The sequence below is a fragment of the Oncorhynchus nerka genome, linkage group LG8, assembly GCF_034236695.1.
Source record: "Oncorhynchus nerka isolate Pitt River linkage group LG8, Oner_Uvic_2.0, whole genome shotgun sequence".
In the NCBI taxonomy this organism is placed as follows: domain Eukaryota; kingdom Metazoa; phylum Chordata; class Actinopteri; order Salmoniformes; family Salmonidae; genus Oncorhynchus; species Oncorhynchus nerka.
The window spans coordinates 34706997-34730242 of record NC_088403.1 but is presented as its reverse complement, the minus strand read 5'-3'; the positions used below and the strand labels follow the sequence as shown (position 1 = coordinate 34730242).

The 23246-nt window shown below is 45.4% G+C and overlaps 1 protein-coding gene across 8 annotated transcripts in view; it reads right to left on the bottom strand.

The window, feature by feature from the left end:
* Positions 1-21825: 21825 nt before the first annotated feature.
* The window catches only part of LOC115133190 (transcription factor EC-like), a 54881-nt gene continuing 53460 nt past the window's right edge, over positions 21826-23246 (bottom strand). For all 8 annotated transcript variants that reach the window (XM_029666172.2, XM_029666173.2, XM_029666171.2 and 5 more), the window contains one exon: positions 21826-23040. In XM_029666172.2, the coding sequence (XP_029522032.1) occupies positions 22585-23040 (456 nt within the window). In that variant the 3' untranslated portion in view covers positions 21826-22584. The remainder of the gene's footprint in view (positions 23041-23246) is intronic.

Genomic DNA, 23246 nt, shown 5'->3' with positions numbered 1-23246 from the left:
AACGCCTAGGGAAAGAACCAAAGGGAGTGACATATATAGGGAAGCTAATCAGGCAGGTAATTGAGTCCAGGTGAGTCTGATGAGGGGCTAATGCGAGTAACGATGTTGACAGGTGTACGTAATAATGAGAAGCCTGACGACATCGAGCGCCGGAGAGGGAGTATACAGGACAGTGGGTGTATCTGTAATGAGTTTAATGGATTGATTTTGGTGAGGAGATGTTCCTCTCTGGGCAGTACTGTAGAGATTTCCTGATTTCCTGTTTTTAGAGACACGCTGTTCCATGACTGGAAAGTTCCCCAGGTGTCTGCGAAAATGGATCTATTCACTCTTTTATGGCCAGTTCGAGAGCAACTGTTTTCCCTCACACAATTCTAAAAATTATACTCAACACCATGTGTAACACCATAGAAACACACAATTTTCACATTATGTTGATGTTTTACATGTCTCCACACTATGAGATTGGAATAATACTGTGAAATTGTGAAAATGATGATAATGCTCTTTTTAGTGTAAGAGCTGTTTGAAAAGACGGCCTGAAATTTCAGCCTGTTGTGGTGCGAATAAGTTTTGGCCTGCCTGGTGACATCACCAAATGGTAGATTAGATAATAGACCAATAGCTAAATTCTTGCTTGATAAATTGCTCTTTGCTAATTAGCTATTTTTGTTTCTTTTTGACCGTTTGAATTTAAAACTATCACAGTAACGTACTTAATTGTTCCCAACAAAAATGATTTGATATTGAGATAAAAACAGCTGCATCGGACCTTTAAGACTCAGTGTAAGACTGTTCAGTGTATAGGTATTGTACAGTCAAAGTGAGCATGTAAATATTTCCATGCTATATGATGATACATACCGCACTGTGCCATTAATCAGTTTCTTTAGGCTGAATGTCACAGTCGGGTGCAGTGCCTCCTGCTTCTAGCTCGCCTTGTATATACATCCCTCCAGGATCAACCTTCTCGTATTTCTTTGTCTTTTCATGTGATAAGTGTCATTAGTGGCTGGTGAGGCCTCAAAAGGCTAGATGAGCATGTACAGTAAATAAAATAACAATGCGGTGTGTGTGAGACTGGGTGTGTGTGAGACTGGGTGTGTGTGAGACTGTGTGTGTGTGAGACTGGGTGTGTGTGAGACTGGGTGTGTGTGAGACTGGGTGTGTGTGAGACTGGGTGTGTGTGAGACTGGGTGTGTGTGAGATTGGGTGTGTGTGAGACTGGGTGTGTGTGAGACTGGGTGTGTGTGAGACTGGGTGTGTGTGAGATTGGGTGTGTGTGAGACTGGGTGTGTGTGAGACTGGGTGTGTGTGAGATTGGGTGTGTGTGAGACTGGGTGTGTGTGAGATTGGGTGTGTGTGAGACTGGGTGTGTGTGAGACTGTGTGTGTGTGAGACTGGGTGTGTGTGAGACTGGGTGTGTGTTAGACTGGGTGTGTGTGAGACTGGGTGTGTGTGAGACTGGGTGTGTGTGAGACTGGGTGTGTGTTAGACTGGGTGTGTGTGAGACTGTGTGTGTGAGACTGGGTGTGTGTGAGACTGGGTGTGTGTGAGACTGTGTGTGTGTGAGACTGGGTGTGTGTGAGACTGGGTGTGTGTGAGACTGGGTGTGTGTGAGACTGGGTGTGTGTGAGATTGGGTGTGTGTGAGACTGGGTGTGTGTGAGACTGTGTGTGTGTGAGACTGGGTGTGTGTGAGACTGGGTGTGTGTGAGATTTGGTGTGTGTGAGACTGGGTGTGTGTGAGACTGGGTGTGTGTGAGACTGTGTGTGTGTGAGACTGGGTGTGTGTGAGACTGTGTGTGTGTGAGACTGTGTGTGTGTGAGACTGGGTGTGTGTGAGACTGGGGTGTGTGAGACTGGGTGTGTGTGAGACTGGGTGTGTGTGAGACTGGGTGTGTGTGAGACTGTGTGTGTGAGACTGGGTGTGTGTGAGACTCTGTGTGTGTGAGACTGGGTGTGTGTGAGACTGGGTGTGTGTGAGATTGTGTGTGTGTGAGACTGGGTGTGTGTGAGACTGGGTGTGTGTGAGACTGTGTGTGTGTGAGACTGGGTGTGTGTGAGACTGGGTGTGTGTGAGATTGGGTGTGTGTGAGACTGGGTGTGTGTGAGACTGGGTGTGTGTGAGACTGTGTGTGTGTGAGACTGGGTGTGTGTGAGACTGGGTGTGTGTGAGACTGGGTGTGTGTGAGACTGGGTGTGTGTGAGACTGGGTGTGTGTGAGACTGGGTGTGTGTGAGATTGGGTGTGTGTGAGACTGGGTGTGTGTGAGACTGTGTGTGTGTGAGACTGGGTGTGTGTGAGACGGGGTGTGTGTGAGACTGGGTGTGTGTGAGACTGGGTGTGTGTGAGACTGGGTGTGTGTGAGACTGGGTGTGTGTGAGACTGGGTGTGTGCCACAGGGCCGTGTGCGCGTGTGATTATACTGAGGCATTGCAGAGCCCCTCTCTTTCCCTCGTTTGTTTTCATTAGGGTGATTGCCTCAATGTCTCAGTGACCTTCAGACACCATCCTCTGCTCTAGTCTACACACACACACACACACACACACACACACAGATGATTACTTCTGTTTTTACAGCTCATATATCTCTCTCTTTCTCTGTCTGTCTGTCTGTCTGTCTGTCTGTCTGTCTGTCTGTCTGTCTGTCTGTCTGTCTGTCTGTCTGTCTGTCTGTCTGTCTGTCTGTCTGTCTGTCTGTCTGTGTAATTGCAGAAATGTGGATATTTATATAGCAACGTACAGTTGAAGTCAGAAGTTTTCATACACTTAGGTTGGAGTCATTAAAACACGTTTTTCAACCACTCCACAAATTTCTTGTTCACAAACTATAGTTTTGGCAAGTCGGTTAGGACATCTACTTTGTGCGTGACACAAGTCATTTTTCCAACAATTGTTTACAGATTATTTCACTTAGAATTCACTCACATTTCCAGTGGATCAGAAGTTTACATACACTGTGGTTTAAACAACTTGGAAAATTAGTCTATCAGGCTCTATCTATCTAAAATTAGTCTAAATGGCTTTAGAAGCCTCTGATAGACTAATTGATATAATTTGAGTCAATTGGAGGTGTACCTGTGGTTGTATTTCAAGGCCTAACTTCAAACTCAGAAATCGCCCCTTGACCTCAGAAAAAAACATTGTAGACCTCCACAAGTATAGTTCATCCTTGGGAGCAATTTCCAAATGCCTGAAGGTACCACATTCATCTGTAAAAACAATCATTCTCAAGTATAAACACCATGGGACCACAGAGCCGTCATACCGCCCAGGAAGGAGACGCGTTCTGTCTCCTAGATATGAACGTACTTTGGTGCGAAAAGTGCAAATCAATCCCAGTACAACAGCAAAGGAACTTGTGAAGATGCTGGAGGAAACCGGAACAAAAGTATCTATACGCACAGTAAAACGAGTACTATATCGACATAACCTGAAAGGCCGCTCAGCAAGGAAGAAGCCACTGCTCCAAAACCGCCATAAAAAGCCAGACTACGGTTACTACAGCCAGGAAGTTAAAGCTTGGTCGCAAATGGGTCGTCCAAATGGACAATGACCACAAACATACTTCTAAAGTTGTGGCAAAATGGCTTAAAGACAACAAAGTCAAGGTATTGGAGTGGCCATCACAAAGCAGAACTGAAAAAGCTTGTGCGAGTAAGGAGGCCTACAATCCTGACTCAGTTACACCAGCTCTGTCAGGAGGAATGGGCCAAAATTCACCCTACTTATTGTGGGAAGCTTGTGGAAGGCTACCCGACACGTTTGACCCAAGTTAAACAATTTAAAGGCAATGCTAACACATTCTAATTGATTGTATGTAAGCCTCTGACCCACTGGGAATGTGATGAAAGAAATAAAAGCTGAAATAAATCATTCTCTCTACTATTATTCTGACATTTCACATTCTTAAATTAAAGTGGTGATCCTAACTGACCTAAAACAGGGAATTTTTACTAGGATTAAATATCAGGAATTGTGAAAAAGAGTTTAAATGTAGTTGGCTAAGGTGTATGTAAACTTCCGACTTCAACTTTATGTTTTCACTGTTAATTTTCAGCTTCCTCTCTGATGAATTCCTATGAGACTACTTGGACCTTAAAGGGCCCTAATTACAGTTTCACTCTGTGTCTGTATATCCAAAATAACCTATTCATAAAGGACTGTAGTACAGTACAGTGCTGTGTAGCTAGCCTAGGTGGTTGCTGGGGCAACGCATGGCTGTCAATCGCTGATTCCCAGTTGGCAGTGACAGTTGGAAGTTTCCTGTGAGTGTGCATGTGTGTGCTGAGACTGAGGCACTGTTTCACTGAGTGGCTTTGACCTTCAACAGTGATTAGGGACAATTAAATTGTGAATGGCGGTTTAAAAAGGCAGTTTAAACAGGCCCTCAGGAGAGAGGAACAGTCCACACGGGGGGGGGGGGGGGTAGAGGGCAGTTGGGTGACAATGTGTCACTTCCTTTTGAACCAGGAGCCAGCCCGAGCCTACTGTGGGTGTGGTCATCACAGGGTCGTGACCTCACCGTCAGTGTACAGGCCAACCCTATCATCTGAAAATGATAGTGTGTGGTGGGAGGGGGGTCATGTGTGTGTAGGTGCATGTGCTTGCTCGTATTCAATTTCTCACATTTTCACGACCTTGCCTGATGTTAGCAGTACATCATTTTTTGTTGTTGTTTATCGTCACCGCAGCACCATATCAATATTTATCAGCAGCAGCAGGACTGCGATGGGGGAACGATGATTAATATTAATTACAGGCGACAATGTGATTGAAGTGAATTCAAAGTTTCTCATGGTGGAGTGGCTGAGGATGTCTCCAGAGTCACTCCCTCCCACGCAGAGTGAGCAGCCCCAGCCAACCAGGGGAGGGTTGCCTGAGTAGCAGCCCAGCCGGGTCTGACATAGTGGGGAGGGAGGATTCTCTCAGTGCTCCATGCTGTCTGTTTCTCCTCCACAATGTTTTCTCAGACTGCAACGTGGTTGAGCACATTTCCCCTTCCTTCAGATACGCCTTATTGGAACAAATTACGCCGTCGCCATTCCTCCACAAAATACCCCTCAGCACCAAGTGATTAATTACGTCTACTCAACCATTTAACATACATACAGCTATGTCAGTCTCTCCTCCCAAACAGTGAGACAATCATGGGTGGTGAAGGGTGGTGTGCTATGGAATTGATTTCTAGGGTAACAAGTCAGCCGACATGCATGAGCCACTCATCTGAGATGAATAGTGTCAATGTTAGCATTCTGAACTCTCTCTCTCTCCTACCAATAAAGTTGGTTTGAGTCTTCCAGACCTTTAGACCCCACAGTCCAGCCATTGTCTGTTATTGTAGATTGATTGAAACTACTTCAGTATCTATCTCTATATCTGACCAGGCCTGACCCGGGTGGTGCTATAGTAGGTTATGCATGGTGTGGTCCACTCTGTGTTGAGTGTTAATGTGTGTGGAGGCTGGAGGACCTGGCTCTGGTGAGGTGGTTGTGTTGGGGCCCCGGTAGGGGATAGCTGGGGTAGTGGGGGCACTGAGGGGCCTCTGAAATTAAGAATGATTAGCACCAGGAGCGGTGCTGTGGAGCGGGGCAGGGGAACAAGATTCAGCTAATGAACAGAGCCAGGGGAAGAAAGGAAAGCCCAGTGGAGATAAATGTGCGCGCACACACACACACACACATACATACATACATACATACATACATACATACATACATACACACACACACACACACACACACACACACACAGTAGGCTCTAATCAAATATAGTAGTTCAGGAGGGGTAACTAGGTTAGCACAAAGACTGGAAGTCTTTGGGTACAGCTAGTATGCTAATGATAGTTAGCATTGGCTCGTAAAACTACCTTTAACTTCCTTCATACTGGATGCAGAGACATAAAAATAGTATCCACAAGTTCATCTGACTCAAGGAAAATCCTGAACTATCCCTTTAACTTCACCATAACTAGGAAGTCAAATGTTCATTTTAGAAGAGAAATGGGTGTGACAGAGTAAATGTTGAAAAAGCACAGGCAGCCAGTGTGGCATTATTGCAGCATTCACTGCTCAATAATTTGATAAGTTTATAAGTGTCAGCATTCACTGCTCAATCATTGGATAAGTTTAGAAGTGTCAGCATTCACTGCTCAATCATTTGATAAGTTTATAAGTGTCAGCATTCACTGCTCAATCATTGGATAAGTTTAGAAGTGTCAGCATTCACTGCTCAATCATTTGATAAGTTTATAAGTGTCAGCATTCACTGCTCAATCATTGGATAAGTTTAGAAGTGTCAGCATTCACTGCTCAATCATTGGATAAGTTTAGAAGTGTCAGCATTCACTGCTCAATCATTTGATAAGTTTATAAGTGTCAGCATAATTAAAATCGCTGTCAAATTACATCAATGAGAAACATTTTTGTTGGCTTCGCCGGTGATGTAATTTACTTTTAGACCTTCCTGTTACCGGGTGTTTTTCAACGCAGGTGTGCCAATGAAAACAGCTCCACCGCTACCCCACTCTCCATTTCCCTCCTCTGACCTTTTCTGTCATTCTCTCTCTCTATCTGACATTTTCTCTCATTTCCCTCTCTCTCTCTCTCGCTATCTCTCTCTCTCTTTCTCTCTCTCGCGCTCTCTCTCTCTCTCGCTATCTCTCTCTCTCGCTCGCGCTCTCTCTCTCGCTCTCTCTCTCTCGCGCTCTCTATCTCTCGCTCTCTCTCTCTCTCTCTCCCCCTCTCTCTCTCTGTCTCTCTCTCTCTCTCCTTTCTCTTAGTAACACTACCCCTGGCACTGGAGATGTTTTCAAGCATAAAAGCTATCCATACACACCGAAACCAATGTGAGTGGTTTTCACTTCTCTGCCATCAACACAAAAGCTTTTCCTTGCTTTGTAACAATTTACTATTCCCAAGAGAAGTGCGTGTTTACGAGTACGCTTCAATCGTTCTGACACTCTGGAATTGCTTAGCGGAGCAAATGTTTCATCAGTTTCATGCATTGTGTTGGAATGACTGAAAATATAATCCGATACATGTTTGCAGGGAATGTGTTCTTGGCGCACCCCAGGAATTCTACATGAAAACAATGCTGGATTTCACTTCACCTACTTACTCACATTGCGCTGTTGAATTGTACTTTTAGAATGATGAAGAATGAATAAATGGCATAAATTCACTTTGAATAACCCCCATCGCAGCACTTCACATTGCATGGAGGTAACTCACCACTCCTGTAAGAATTAGGTGGTATCTCCCATGGGGGTTGAAGTATGCAGACGTTTGGCCAGCCCACTCCTCTCTGAGGACCAGTGCATGGGGGAGTCAGTCAGTGAGTGGGCATGCAGCCCTCCCACACAGAGCAGGTGTGCTTTTAAAACCTCCCTGGCCATATCATCTCTAATGAATAATGATTCTGGGGCTGTTGTTTATTTGCTGGCTCTGAAACAGGATCAGGCTTATTTAGCAGAACCTATCACTCTTCCTCCATCTCTCTCTTTCTCTCGCCATCCCTCTCTTTCTCTCGCCATCCCTCTCTCTTTCGCTCTCTCTCTTTCGGTCTCTCTCTTTTGCTCTCTCTCTTTCTCTCTATCTATCTATCTATCTCTCTCTCTCTCTCTTTCTCTCTCTTTCGCTCTCTCTCTCTTTTGCTCTCTCTCTCTCTTTCTCTCTCTCTCTCTTTCTCTCTCTCTCTCTCTCTCTCTCTTTCGCTCCCTCTCGCCCACACACAATCTCTCTCTCTCTCCCGCTCTCCATTTCTCTCTCTCTCACACACACCATCCCTCTCTCTGTTTCTCTGTTTCTCTCCCTCCCTCCCTGCCGATACATAGCTAATGGTTGGCAGATGCAGCGGGGATCCGTGTGTTTGTTTGCACAGGCTGATTCCTCAGACTAAACTGGTATCGGCCTCTGCCAGCTGGTTTGTATCAAAACAGTGCGACTGTGGCGGCTCCACCTGGCAAAACAAGATGGGAACCAACGTGACCGGAGTATAACATCTCTCTTTAACAAACGGGCAGTTTACTGAGCGAACGCATCTGAGCCCCCACTGTTGTTTTTAGCTGTAAATCCTATCGCGTCGCGCAGACGAAGAAGTGAGATATTAAATGTGTTGAGAAAAGGAGAGGAAGGGGAAAAAAAGAAAACATTGAGTGCTTTCTTTGTCTGTTGAAACGGGGTCAGACTGAAATATGTGATCCAACGGTACAAAAGCCAGACTCTATATTTAGCCTTTTTAAGGGTTGTGAAAAGATGGAAAAGTATTTCCTCTCCTGTCTGACTTGTATGATACAGTACACACTCTCAGTGATACTGATGATAACAACCTTAAGTTCCTCTCAAGTGCCTTGCCGGCAGATGCTCCTCTGTAGCATTTGTTGGCATTTAACCATGTTAGTCATGCTGTTAAAAGTGTATCTGGGAGTGTGTAGTTATAACTTGGTCATAGGCCAGCCCTATCCAGTATCATGTCAGAGCTCAATTTTTTTTAAATTTTTTAAATTTATTTTACTAGGCAAGTCAGTTAAGAACAAATTCTTATTTTCAATGACAGCCTAGGAACAGTGGGTTAACTGCCTGTTCAGGGGCAGAACGACAGATTTGTACCTTGTCAGCTCAGGGATTCGAACTTGCAACCTTTCAGTTACTAGTCCAACGCTCTAACCACTAGGCTACCCTGCCGCCCCACTGTGCTAGCTACATTTGTTAACGTTTGTTAACTTTGTTGTAAAAGGAATTCACCCTAGTTACTCAGTAAACACCACTGGGACTGCATGTGACCCTCGGTAAAAGGGGGATTGCAGCTAGGTGGTCACAGAATGAAGTGAAGAAACAATGGGGTATGTGTTCCTGATGCTTCACTACTCCACAGGTGTGTCAGGTTTAAGCCGAGGTAAAAATATCTCCCCACCCCCGCGTACACCCCTTATGTGGGAACCTGACGAGCTGGCTGAGGCATGGGGAGCCTGACAGGCCGGCCGAGGCATCCTCGGTAGACTCGGCATCGGACGCTTGATGGGGCAACCGGGTCTATAAACCTAACGAACCGACTGAGGCATGGAAGCCTGACGAGCCAGCTGAGGCATCCCCGGTTGCTCCGGTAGCGACACCCGGACCAGACGTCACCTACACTAACAAAAAAATCAAAAATGCTCCCCTTTGGTGAGGCATTATTCTGTAATGTGTACGCTGGGAGTCGGAAAGCAAGTTCAGAGAGTGATTTTAATAATAAATAACACGAGGCAACAAACCAAGAAACATGAGTAACGTACAGACATGAAACAATGGAACAGAAACAATAACGCCTAGGGAAAGAACCAAAGGGAGTGACATATATAGGGAAGCTAATCAGGCAGGTGAGTCCAGGTGAGTCTGATGAGGCGCTGATGCGAGTAACAATGGTGACAGATGTACGTAATAATGTGCAGCCTGACGAATTTGAGCGCCGGAGAGGGAGTATACGGGACAGTGGGTGTATCTGTAATGAGTTTAATGGATTTATTTTGGTGAGGAGTTGTTCCTCTCTGGGCAGTACTGTAGAGATTTCCTGATTTTAGAGACACACTTTTCCATGACTTGAAAGTTCCCCAGGTGTCTGCGAAAAGGGATCTAATTCACTCTTTTATGGCCAGTTAGGGAGCAACTGTTTTTACCTCACACAATTCAAAAAATGATACTCAACACCATGCTTCCAATAGAGTCAGTGAATACTGCACTGTAGCTACTGATGCTGCTGATTAGAATGTAATGACCGTGTCACGTGAGTGTAATTTTAATTGCCCGTCAGTCCGACTTGATGATCAAGCAAACCGATAGAGGGAGAAGATCATCTCAAGGGCATTTTTCATTTCTCCGGCCTATTCAAATCCTCTGGTGCGTAAACTCACATGTGACTGCCTCCAGTTAACGACATTCAAATCAGATGAATGTAACAACATAAAGTCATATCTTTGAAATATTTTCAACACCAACAATTTCTTGGAGGAGAAATATCTGTCTTCTTTTTTTATTTATTCCAGAACCATTTAATGTACGTGCTGGTCCTCAGTCCCCTGACTGCCGTTCACATGAGGGACCATTCTTCACGCAAAACAGCATCAATCTTTAAAATGTGTGAGGATTGCATGGCTACTGGCCGTAGCATGTGGCTGACTGCATCATGTGGCTGCCTGCCTGCCTGCCTGCCTGTACTACTTCATAAATAAAGCCATTCCACACCACTGAATGCACTGAGGATCAGTGGCTCGGTACTCATTCTTCTGTCACGGGACGATTCAAGCCCCCTCTCTCTCTCTCACTCAATGCTGATGGATTGACTTCTAGGGGTAGAACTAAGGGAGGTAATGAAGTAAATCGAATATATTGACCATAAACAAACAGTGAAAGTATCTGATATTATATTTTCCTTCATTGCTACTTCATTGTCTACGTCAATTGATTGTTGTCATTTTAAAAGTGTTTTGTGACTCTTTTCCTCTTGCTTTTTTAACTGTCGATTCTGAGGGGATAAGTAGGTGGCGGCCATTTTCTTTCCTCCACCTTCACTCTCCCCCAAATTCTCCCATTGATTTGCAATATAAGGCTTGAATTTGTTTAGGCACTTCTAGTAACTTCAATACAGCCGTCTACGGTGCTTTGCGCTACAGGGTCTGTGAGTGATTTCCAGGCGGATCAGTCAGGGTTTGTGCTGATGCTGGGGGAATCGAGTGAAAGCCTGACTGAAGTGTTGGGTCTGACAGAAACCTCCATCTGATCCATGCAGCTCCCGATGGGCCTCAGGGGCTAAAGCCCCCCAGGGCCCGTTGGTGTGTTTGTAATCAGCCCCCCCCCCCACCATCACCAGCCTCTCAAGGCCCTTTCTCCGTCTCCACACCAAATAAGAGCGTGAAAAATGGAGGGGGATACGAGGAGGATCTGAGCCAAGCAAAACGGGAGGGACTTGTTTTAAACATGTTTATTTTTGAAGACGCCCTCACGGTGATGTGGCTGTGCGCTGACGTTCCAGCAGTCTCAGGTGTGGAAGTTTGAACAAACAGGCCTTTGTTGAAGGAGAGAGAGGGAACAGGGAGACGGGCCGGGTGTTTTAAGCCCTGCTGTTATCTTACGCCCGCTGCAGGGTTGAGCAGCGAATTAGGACTGTGGCTCTGCTCCTCTTTCCCTGAGGCCCCAGCCCCAGAGAATGAGAGGATAGAGAGGGAGTGGGGGGAGAAGTTGGGAGAGGGAGACATGGGGGAGGGAGAGAAAGAGAGTGGGATGGAGAGAGAGGGAGTGGGGGAGAAGTGGGGAGAGGGAGAGAAAGAGAGTGGGATGGAGAGAGAGGGAGTGGGGGAGAAGTGGGGAGAGGGAGAAAAAGAGAGTGGGATGGAGAGAGAGGGAGTGGGGGAGAAGTGGGGAGAGGGAGAGAAAGAGAGTGGGATGGAGAGAGAGGGAGTGGGGGAGAAGTGGGGAGAGGGAGAGAAAGAGAGTGGGATGGAGAGAGGGAGTGGGGGGAGAAGTGGGGAGAGGGAGAGAAAGAGAGTGGGATGGAGAGAGGAAGCGGGAGAGAAGGTGGAAAGCTGGCAAAGCTTCTCACTTGGTTTCTTTCTACCTGCTTCCTACTTAAGGGGGAAGCCACAGCTGGCATACATGCACTCTGTAGCATGCTTGGGTGAGACAGTGAAAGATTGCGTGGGAGTATTTGTAAAATATGTATTTGTTTTCCACATTGCGGTTTTGATTGAATTCTTGCCTAAAGCATTTTTGTATGCACTCGGCTTGATCCTTGCTCCTTGGCAAACACACACACACACACACACACTCTCTCACCAGCCAGCATCATAATAGAACAGCAGTCAGCCTCCGCCAAAGTGGATCATTATTTACTAAACAGGTTGCTTGCCTAACAAGAGAAGACTGATTACCGTAAAGGCTGCTATCAAAACCCTGGCGCTGGAGGAATATCCATCATAATTGATGTGTTGCAAAGCAGATTATACACATTAACGCACACACTCCTAGATATGACAGCTCCAACTGAACATGACAAATTCCATAATGCGAAAAAAGGTATTTTACTCTCTGGGTATTAGGATGCATAACGGCAAGTAACAAAGGAGCATGATGTGTGTGTGTACGCCCCCCACCCACCCACCTCTCTCTGCTCTTCTCTCCCCACTCCTTAATTACATTTTATGTGTTGCAGAAGATTCCTTCTGTACTGTACTGTTGTTGGACTTCTCCTCAGTTCATGATATATTCACTCATCTGTGTTAGCTAATCCTAACATGGCATTAGCTACGTAGCTGCTCCGTACCATGTGTTTGAGCTGGGGTGTGACAGCTGCCGATTATTTACAGAACTCCCCGTGTGTTACGCGCAGCACAACAGAGAAGCTCGTTTAAATTGCCTTGCTCATTCATTTGGACGGCATTAGCCTGCTCTACCCCTGTATAATCACCGGCAGGCGTTGCTGGTCTAAATAGGCTTTTGGGATAGATTCACTCCTCACTCCTCTCTCTCTAGTTCAGTTAATCAACTCGATAGTGTTGAGAGGGTCTGCCACTGGAACTTCTGTTTCCTTACTGTTCAGTAGTGTACATCGAGGTGGAGGGGGGGGGGGGGGATTTGTATCCGTGGCCGACGTGAGTAAGACGTTTAAGCGCGTTTACCCTCGCAAGGCTGCCGGCCCAGACAGCATCCCTAGCCGCGTCCTCAGAGCATAGCAGACCAGCTGGCTGGAGTGTTTACGGACATATTCAGTCTCTCCCTATCACAGTCTGTTGTCCCCACATGCTTCAAGATGTCCACCATTGTTCCCGTACCCAAGAAAGCAAAGGTAACTGAACTAAATCACTATTGTCCCGTTGCACTCACTTCTGTCATCATGAATTGCTTTGAGACATAAGTCAAGGATCATATCACCTCTATCTTACCTGACACCGTAGACCCACTTCAATTTGCTTACCGTCCCAATAGATCCACAGACGATGCAATTGCCATCGCACTGCACACTGCCCTATCCCATCTGGAGAAGAAGAATGCCTATATGAGAATGCTGTTCATTTACTATAGCTTAGCATTCAACACCATAGTACCCTCCAAGCTTGAGGCCCTGGGTCTGAACACCACCGTGTGCAACTGGGTCTTGGACTTCCTGATGAGCCATCCACAGGTGGTGAAGGTAGGAAACAACACCTCCACTTCGCTGATCCTCAACACTTATGGCCCCACAAGGATGCGTGCTCAGCCCCCTCCTGTACTCCCTGTTCACCCATGACTGGGTGGCCACACACGCCTCCAACTCAATCATCAAGTTTTCAGACAACACAACAATAGTAGGCCTGATTACCAACAATGACGAGACAGCCTAAAGGGAGGAGGAAAGGGCCCTGGGAGTGTGAAGTGAGCTTCCAGTTCCTCGGTGTACACATCACTAACAAACTGAAATGGTCAACCCACACAACAGAGCCTCATCAACCTCAGGAGGCTGAAGAAATTTGACTTAAAACCCTTAACTTTTACAAATACACAATTGAGAGCCTCCTGTTGGGCTGTATCACCGCCTGGTACAGCAACTGCACCGCCCGCAACCGCAGGGCTCTCCAGAGGGTGGTGCATCCCTGCCCAACACATCACCGGGTGCAAGCTACCTGCTCTCCAGGACACCTACAGCACCCGATGTCACAGGAAGGCCAAAAAGATCATCAAGGACAACAACCACCCGAGCCACTGCCTATTCACACCGCTATCATCCAGGAGGTGACGTCAGTACAGATACATCAAAGCTGAGACTGAGAGACTGAAAAACAGCTTCTATCTCAATGTCATCAGACTGTTAAATAGTCATCACTAGCACATTAGAGGCTGCTGCCCTATTTACATAGACTTGAAATCACTGGCCAATGGATCATAATGGATCACTAGTCACTATAATTATGTTGGCTTATTTTGCATCACTCATCTCATATGTATATACTGTATTCTATCCTATTCTACTGTATCTTAGTCTATGCTGCTCTTACATTGCTCATCCTAATATTTATATATTCTTAATTAAATTCCTTTACTTTAGATTGTGTGTATTGTTAGATATTACTTGTTAGATATTACTTGTTAGATATTACTTGTTAGATATTACTGCACTGATGGAGCTAGAAACACAAGCATTTTGCTACACCCACAATAACATCTGCTATACACATGTATGTGACCAATAACATTTGATTTGATGATCTTTAGATCGGTTTATGGCTATTTGATGTAGGCCTACACCTGATGTTCGTAAAGGGAGAGATTTAAATGTTTTAACGTTTATTAATGGTTTCTAATCGTTGTTAATTTGAACCATTTTCAATAGTTATTAGTTTTGTAATGTATTTCATTTCCAAAATATTTTGCTTCAGAATAGTATGTTCCGTTGTTCACGTGTATCTGTAGTTGATTTCATTAGTAGCCATTTTTTTTAAATCCAGGCTGCGTTCATTGATTATGAGTTGAGACTGAGTGCACTTTCCCACAAGGTTTCTGTAACACTAGGTGAGCCTGAAGTGCAGTGTCTATGGTTAAAATGCACTGTATTACACAACATTGTATGTGTAATATAAAATGTTTCAATTACATTTTGTCTTATGTACAAACACAAGTATTATTAGTAATATTATTAATTAAGTATTTACCATGTTGTAAATGGTGCTATTTTATCACAGCGTACAGTGACTTTGATGAACTCAATATGCTATATGTTTCATTCCGAGTCTATTTTAGACTGTTATTGTGAACCGTGTTATTGTTTTAATACATTTTGTTTAAAAGAAGCCAGCAGTTGCTGATCTCTACTGTGTGTTTATGTGTCGAGAGGAGCGAACTCTTCAGAACTGTGTCGTTAGATTAGCAACGCACCCACTCCTCAGGCTCCGAGCTCTTAATTAACACTCCGTGTTAATCACTTTGAACCCAGCCAAGGTAATGACATTCCATCATACAGATCGCTACACTCACTATACCTCACACAATATGTCCTCCTTTCAATTCATCTCTCTGCCTGTGTGTGTGTGTGTGTGTGTGGAAAGATACTATGGTATTCCAACGAGCGCTTTCATTAAATAAATGTGTGTCAAAAAATCGTTTTTTCTATTTTCGGGAGGGAATTGTATTGAACAAAACTGTCAATCACTTTATGGCATCACATTGACTACACAAACACTTAGTATGAAATGACATCAAGTACGATAGGAAAAAAACACCCCAACTTCTCCTTCTACACTCAGCCATCTGTGGATATGCATTTTTTTTTTGTGTTTTACTGTTTTCCCCAAGACTTAATATAACTTAATGGCACATTAATATGTGTTAGGATACATGGGGCACACAGTATGCTATCTAATCCATTAACCGAGTTCCTACTTTATATACACTGATATAGGCTGTTTTAAGTACATGTTGGCTAAATATCTTCCCGGAATCTGCCTGCCTGACTACGCTTTAGCTGAAGTAATGATTTTCGATATAAGTTAAGCTGATTTGCCTAAGCTACCGAGTAATTAACTGAACTTAATCGTTTCATTTCAATTCATTTCCATCACCTGAATTATATTTTGTCCTCCCTTTTGTGATGTTTGCATCTGCTTGAGTCCAAGCCTTAGCCTCAGCCCTGTCAGGCATGTAGATATACCTTTTAATTCTGTAGCCACACTGACCTCTAGTGGTGCCTGGTCCCAATCAGGTCCTCTCTGCGTCTCTGTCCCTCCCTGGCAGAGATGACATTTAACTGGACTCAGTGGTGGCCAGACAGACACTCGCGCTGTGTTCCCAAATGACAACCTTTTTCCCTACATAGTGCACTATTTTGGACCGCAGCCCAACGGGGTGCCATTTGGCACGCAGCCGCAGTCCCATCTCAGGTAATGAATCCGCTTTTGACGGACGGTCTCGTCGGAAGGCTTTACCCTCCAAACGCCCAGAGCTGGGATTGCCCACGACGGGCCGTGGAGAGATTAAGAGTCAATGTAATGAGAGCAAAAGAGGTTATTTTAGCTTCTTTGTCTCTCGTCCTTTCCTCTCACTCTGTACGGAGTCTGACTTAACTCCGCGCGGGCCAATCGCATGGGCATTGACTTCTTTCTTTTTATCATTCCTCTCGCTCCTCTCCTCCCTCGGCCGGCTTCCTCTCTCTCTTTTTTCCCCCCTTTCCCTACACCTCTGTTTTCCCTTGCGTCCATCCATCCATCCATCCATACCCACTTATCCATACGATCCCATCTCCTAAAGGGGATGGTAAGATCTTTAGAATATGGGAAAATGCACACACTACTACTCTGCAGACATGGTAATAGACATAATAGGGTCAGGTCTTGCATTTAATAAACAATTACCCATCAATTATGAATGAAGGCCCAGCGATGGCCTGGATTCCTGGGTGAGAGAGGAGAGGAGAGAGAGATAAAGAGGTGGATGAATAGATGAATAATGTAGACGAGTAGAAAGATGCCCATTGGAGAGAAGAGGCCCTCACCAAACACCTCGGCCCACACAGCTAGAGCCAATTATCTCACTGTGGTAATGATCATCATATCCCCCCAAACCTGGCTGACATTTACCCACACGTCCCGCCCTGCATCTCGCTTCACCTCGTCTCTCTCTTGACTAACACACACTCACTTACGCCGGAGACGCGCAGGAGAACAGAGCACATTGTCCAATTGCACTCTCCACTATTAGATTCAACTTTTGTTTTTCTCTTGTTTTACAGAATATTTTCCCTGCTTGGTTTCCCCCTGAGGTGTTTGGGGGGGGGGGGGGGTTCGGGACGGTAAGGGTGGCAGTTAAAGCAGCGACCATCATAGCTTTAGACCTGTCGCTCCCGTTTTGAATGACAAATGAATCAGGGCCTTCCATGGCCACGGCCCCGCCGTCCCCACCATCCCCACTGCCCCACCAAGGTCACCCAGATTACAGAAGGTTACCAGAGGGAGAACGAGGAAGAGTGGGAGAAGGGGGCCAATGGTGGGAGGATTAGCATAGCAGTTCCCAATAGTGGAGGAATTAAACGGGGAAAGTAAGACGCTAACCCAACAAAACGGACCTGCTTTTCTGCTCCATTAGAATACGTTAGCCGGAGATATTATGGATGGAGAGGGGGAGAGAGGCAGAGAAGGGATATTTTGGCCCCCTCAGATCAGAGGCTGGGCCGGAGGTGCTAAAAGCAGCCCGTTAGTGAGGAGACTGAGGCTGAATCAGGGAGCCCCAATGGAGTCCCAGTGGATGGCTCCTCTCTGGGCCCAGGCTGAATAACACGGACATATTCGATCCCTGGTGGATCCCCAATGGCTCCCTCAGGCCCCAGGGCTCTGGTTATAATGGGATCAGAGCCAGTCGGGATCATTCCCTGGACACAGTGCAGTTAGACACACTATTAGCCGAGTCTGTGGCGTAAAGGAGGCTGCCGGGCCTCATTCTTATATTGTAGTTGACCAGGTGGCGAATCGCATCTCTGCATGTCTGGCAGACATATCAGTGTGGATGACGGATCACCACCTCAAGCTGAACCTCGGCAAGACGGAGCTGCTCTTCCTCCCGGGGAAGGACTGCCCATTCCATGATCTCGCCATCACGGTTGACAACTCCATTGTGTCCTCCTCCCAGAGCGCTAAGAACCTTGGCGTGATCCTGGACAACACCCTGTCGTTCTCAACTAACATCAAGGCGGTGGCCCGTTCTTGTAGGTTCATGCTCTACAACATCCGCAGAGTACGACCCTGCCTCACACAGGAAGCAGCGCAGGTCCTAATCCAGGCACTTGTCATCTCCCGTCTGGATTACTGCAACTCGCTGTTGGCTGGGCTCCCTGCCTGTGCCATTAAACCCCTACAACTCATCCAGAACGCCGCAGCCCGTCTGGTGTTCAACCTTCCCAAGTTCTCTCACGTCACCCCGCTCCTCCGCTCTCTCCACTGGCTTCCAGTTGAAGCTCGCATCCGCTACAAGACCATGGTGCTTGCCTACGGAGCTGTGAGGGGAACGGCACCTCAGTACCTCCAGGCTCTGATCAGGCCCTACACCCATACAAGGGCACTGCGTTCATCCACCTCTGGCCTGCTCGCCTCCCTACCACTGAGGAAGTACAGTTCCCGCGCAGCCCAGTCAAAACTGTTCGCTGCTCTGGCCCCCCAATGGTGGAACAAACTCCCTCACGACGCCAGGACAGCGGAGTCAATCACCACCTTCCGGAGACACCTGAAACCCCACCTCTTTCAGGAATACCTAGGATAGGATAAAGTAATCCTTCTCACCCCCTTAAAAGATTTAGATGCACTATTGTAAAGTGGCTGTTCCACTGGATGTCTTAAGGTGAACGCACCAATTTGTAAGTCGCTCTGGATAAGAGCGTCTGCTAAATGACTTAAATGTAAATGTAATGTAGTTCTTGATATGTTCATAGACGTGCGTAAAGACAACATCTGGCCATGTAATTGAATGTAGGTCCATACGCATGACCATATGCCTAGGCTCTTCATGTGAACACGCATTGAAAATAGTGAGTTCAGTAATTGTTCCTTTTTCATTTAATTTGAACACTGAAAGAGAAATATGCAGAGGGATCACATTAGCATTTCAGAGAAACCTTGATACGGTTGGTCCTGGCTTGCAGCACAGAGATATTAACTGACTATATGAATGCTGCAGTGTTCTGTTCTCTCTGTCGCTGGTTGGATTGACATTTTCCTAATGATGTGCTTTCTTTCTCTCGTCCATGTCCCTCCACTCACCTCTCAGCCCCGCCCACTGATTTAAAACACATACAACTGTAACCGCCTGCCTTTATTGTCAGAATAAAACAAAACTGCGGTTCGAGACACCTTTGCCCCCCCCCCCCCCCCCCTCCGCACCCCCATCTGTTGAACATCTGGAATTGTGTGGCGCAAATAATTGGAAGTCAATTTGTTTGAAGAAATGTTTTGACATCTGTTTTGATTCATAAAAACCTCTGGAAATCGCATTCATTTTATAGGGTTTCGAAGCCCAGCTGGTTATTTTTCATCCCTTTGTGTTCCGTCGTTAATGCGATGGTTTGCTAGCGTGTGACGTGGGAGTTTGTGAGAGACTGGTCATGGTGTGGTCTCGCCTCGTAAAGGCTCAATGGACTGGAGGCCCAGCCCCGAAGGATCATGGAATATTTTGGGGTGGTACTGTACAGTATGGCGGAGGGGCGCTACAGTATCTGCAAATATCAAATGGACTGGTCAAAAGAAGCGCATTATATTACAGGGAATACAGTGTCATTTGGCCATGGTCAAAAGTACTGTACTAGATTGGCAATGGAGTGCAATGTGCCATATGTATCCAGTGCCCAGGATCTCTGGATCAGAATCAGCATGTTGTTTACCACACGGCAACTCTGAGTCGAGGCATGCAAATACATATGACACTTGATGTTTGGGCCCTGCTGTCACTTTGTTACTCACAGTCAAATGTCATTTAACTTGTGCACAAGCCTTGTCACAGGCCAGATGCTGATGACTGTTTGTAAATTGTATTTCTTCCCCTCCTGCTCGGGTTGGTGTGGCAGGTGAGGAGGTGAGAATACGGTGTGTGTGCCTATGCGCACGCACATATACATATGCGAGTGTGTGTGTGTGTGTGTCAGAGTGCTCGTTGTGTTCCAAAGTTGCCATTGGCAGCTTCAGCAGGTGAAAGCATTGTAGCACGCTAGGCTGGCAGCTGTGGCATGCTGTTACAGGTGACAGCTCGGCAGCATCCGTGTCAACTTTAGTGGGAAAAGGGGTGAGAAATTGTTGTGGTGACAGAACACTGCACTAGCACCTCGGAGGTTCATTACATCTATTGGGTTTATAAGACTGGTGAGTCTGTATTGGAGTCCATATACTGTACATCTAGAAGAAACCCAAATGTACTCCTTGTAATTTTACTGGGGTAATGTTAAAATGATATGTTCATATTTTTTTTTAAATATATATATTAGAAAGTAAGGAGTTCATTTCACATTAACATGAAAGCCTTTTGGCGTTTGTTCGTTTGCCTTGCTCGTTAAATCAACCACAATAGTACTATAAATCTCTGGTTTTGTATTGGGATTGGTAAAACGAGAGCTTTTGGGTTTTTGACATGAGTACACAGCATACTGCTGCCACCTACTGGTGAATTATGGCAGTGAACTAGTGGTGAGGTAATGCTCAGCTACGCACAGAAGTTATACAATAAAGCAATGGAAAGCTTATTTTACAAACCACACAGTTTTGGCAGTTATTCTAGTAGAATAATAATTACAATCTCTGTCGTATGCAGAAGGTTAGACAGAGGGCATGGCAGCACCATATCAAGGAAGGTTTTAAATATGATAAACTAGTCTGTTTTACATCTTTACATTCATATTTAGTTATTGAATGTATCGGTTAATGTCTCCTATATTAAACTGTTATCGGATACTCTTAACAATGTCCGACTGTTTTGTCAATCTAAATAAGACACGTTGTGTCCCTGTCTTGCCCCTGAGTTTCCAAAGCGGTGGTTTAATGAACTGTGATATTCCGAATAAAAGTTCCTAGTTCTGATGTCACCGTTGCCTCAGGCCGCATCACTGTTTGAAGCCCTTGAGTAGAAGCCCTTGAACTTTGTTCAATATTGTCTTTGATGTAGCAAGGAAACTGGACATAGTTGAAATGCATTCAATTGATGAAATGTGTTGATTCTTTTAGTCACATAAGCTTGTGTATCCAAATGATTTATTTTATATTTTTTTTGCAATAGGAGAGTATCTGTAGAGAATCGTATTGACATCAAAATGTAAATTATGCCTTTGGAAAATGTATTTTAGTCACGCAACGCAAAGTTCTCCGAGACCCTCCATGTTTTCTCTTTAATGAAAATCCATATTTACCTTCCATAATTGCGTTGGCCAATTACCCGTAAACATCACTCATCGCTTTGTAGTTGGCCTGCCTATATTTCATAATGATTCGTGGTTCAATTTTATTTTGTAGCTAGAGGAGATGCAAGCAGGAATCTTTCGATTTCATTATGGGAGAAACATACAGCTAATAACATTCTAAAACATTAATTTAGAAGAGCTTTGATGAGGAACACAGGGTATCCACTGAAACGCATTGAAATGTTGTTTTTTTCACTCTGGACTGTTTGTTGTTTTATTAATGCATAACTTTAACATGATTAGAAAATATCCACTGATTAAAGATTTCTTCTAAAGATTTCAGCATTATATGTATCCAAAACAAGTCTGACTAACCTTTTCTGAGTAAAGTTTTTAAGCAACTATTTTGATTCTCAATGATTCATTTGACATATTCTTTTAAATCAGTCACCTAGCTTCTTCATGGAACTTTTAACGACCACGTTTTTTTAAAGCCTACTTTATACTCACTCTCCTTTCATTCTGCCTTTTCCCTGTCCTTAAGAGCCGTTATCTGTCTCGTCATCATCACTCCTCATTTTCCCATTCTCTCTGTCTTCTCTCTGTCGCTCATTTACTGTCTGTCACCCTGGGCGAAACCTTCATTTTACCCACACTCTCACCTTTGTTCAGACAGTTCACCTGTATGGACCTTCATTCAACGGGGTTTAGCCTCATAGGTCTTGCCTCTGACTATGTGATAATCAACCTCTCTGTCACTCTTCCTGGTTCATAACTGAACGGCTCCTGTTAGATAGGAGAATAATGAAAGTTAACAGGAGGTCTCCGTCATTTTTTAAATTTTTATCGTAATTATTTGTGATAGAGTAGGCAATATTACAAATTAAACACGAAAACTTTTGTGTTGGGTATGTGGTAAGTATGTGTGATTATAATGAAAAAAAACGCCAGGTCTTGATTTATTTCAAAAAAGGGGTTTATTCTTTTTTTCCCCACCCCCACTAAGAATACAAAAGAGAGCATGTTAGATAATGTAATGTTTTTTTTTTAGGAATACATGGATTAAAACACATACATACATAAAACATTTTGTAAAAATACATTTAAAGACAAACAAAGGAAGTGTTAGGCTTTTTCGCCAAGTATCACTGTTCCATTTTAATTTCTGTCTGAAAGAGGAACCACCAGTAACTAGCTCTAGATAGGGCCCATCAGTGAACCTCAGTGGTTTAAAGTCATTTTATACAATAACTGTAATAGTAGACATCTGAAAAAGGACACTGTCCTCTTTTGGCATATTGCAAAGCCACCGTATAGTTTACAGTGGTGTACAACATCCCCAGTGTCCAATGCATTTTGGAACCATATCATATGATCAGTATGGACCGATTGTCTTTCTCCCTTTTTCTCATGAGTCTGGTTCTGCCCGCGAGGTACACACTCTCCACCAAAGTTTGTAAAAAGTGGGAGTGCCAGTGGTAACTAACCCTGGTCCTGGAGAGCCACAGGGTGTGCAGGCGTCTGCTCTGGCCCAGCACTTACACACCTGAGCCCACTAATCAAGCTCTCATTGATTCGAGCTGGTCAGTAGAATCGGATGTGTTGTTGGTGCTGGGCTGGAACAAATCCCCGCACCAATTTGTGAGGGTGACCAACTGCTCTATGTCCTTTGACCTTTGACACAGGGTCACCGTGGGGGTCGCGTAGGGGTCAGGGATCATAGGTCGTCATCGTCCGAGCTGAAGCTGCTCCTGTGACTGGAGTCCTTGGAGGCGTCGGGTGAGCCGGCGGAGAGAAGCGGGTCGGTGCCGAACGGCGAGAGCGGGTTGTCCATGAGGATCTCGTCCAGCCGTTGCTCCTCTTTGAGCGTGGAGCTGAAGAAGTCTGTGAAGTGAGAAAGCGGGTCGGAGAAAGTGGTGGAGCCGTCAACCACCCCCTGACCCTGGTCTGTAACCCCAGTGACGCCCCCAGTGGTCATGGCTGGCATGGAGGTCCTCTGGAGGTACTCCCCGTTCAGCTCTTCCTGGTACAGGGGTGGCTGAGGACCCTGCTGTGACTGGGGAGCCAAGGGCTGCTGCTGCTGTTGTTTGAGGAGATGGGAGGAGAGCTCTACAGTACCCAGGGCAGTGGCCATGCTGGGGAGGCCGTGAGCACGGGCCTGGATCTCCAACTCCTGAAACGCACAGAAAAGGACCAAGGATCAGGACAGTGTTCTTCTCAAATACATAGGAATGGGAACAGTGTTCGAATAAGAAGATTTTTAATGAAGGAGATTACTTTTCTTAGAATGAGCTCTGTACGAGTTGGCAACCCTTACACACACACACAAACACACATGGGTGCATACACATTACACACACACATACCCCCCACTTCCCT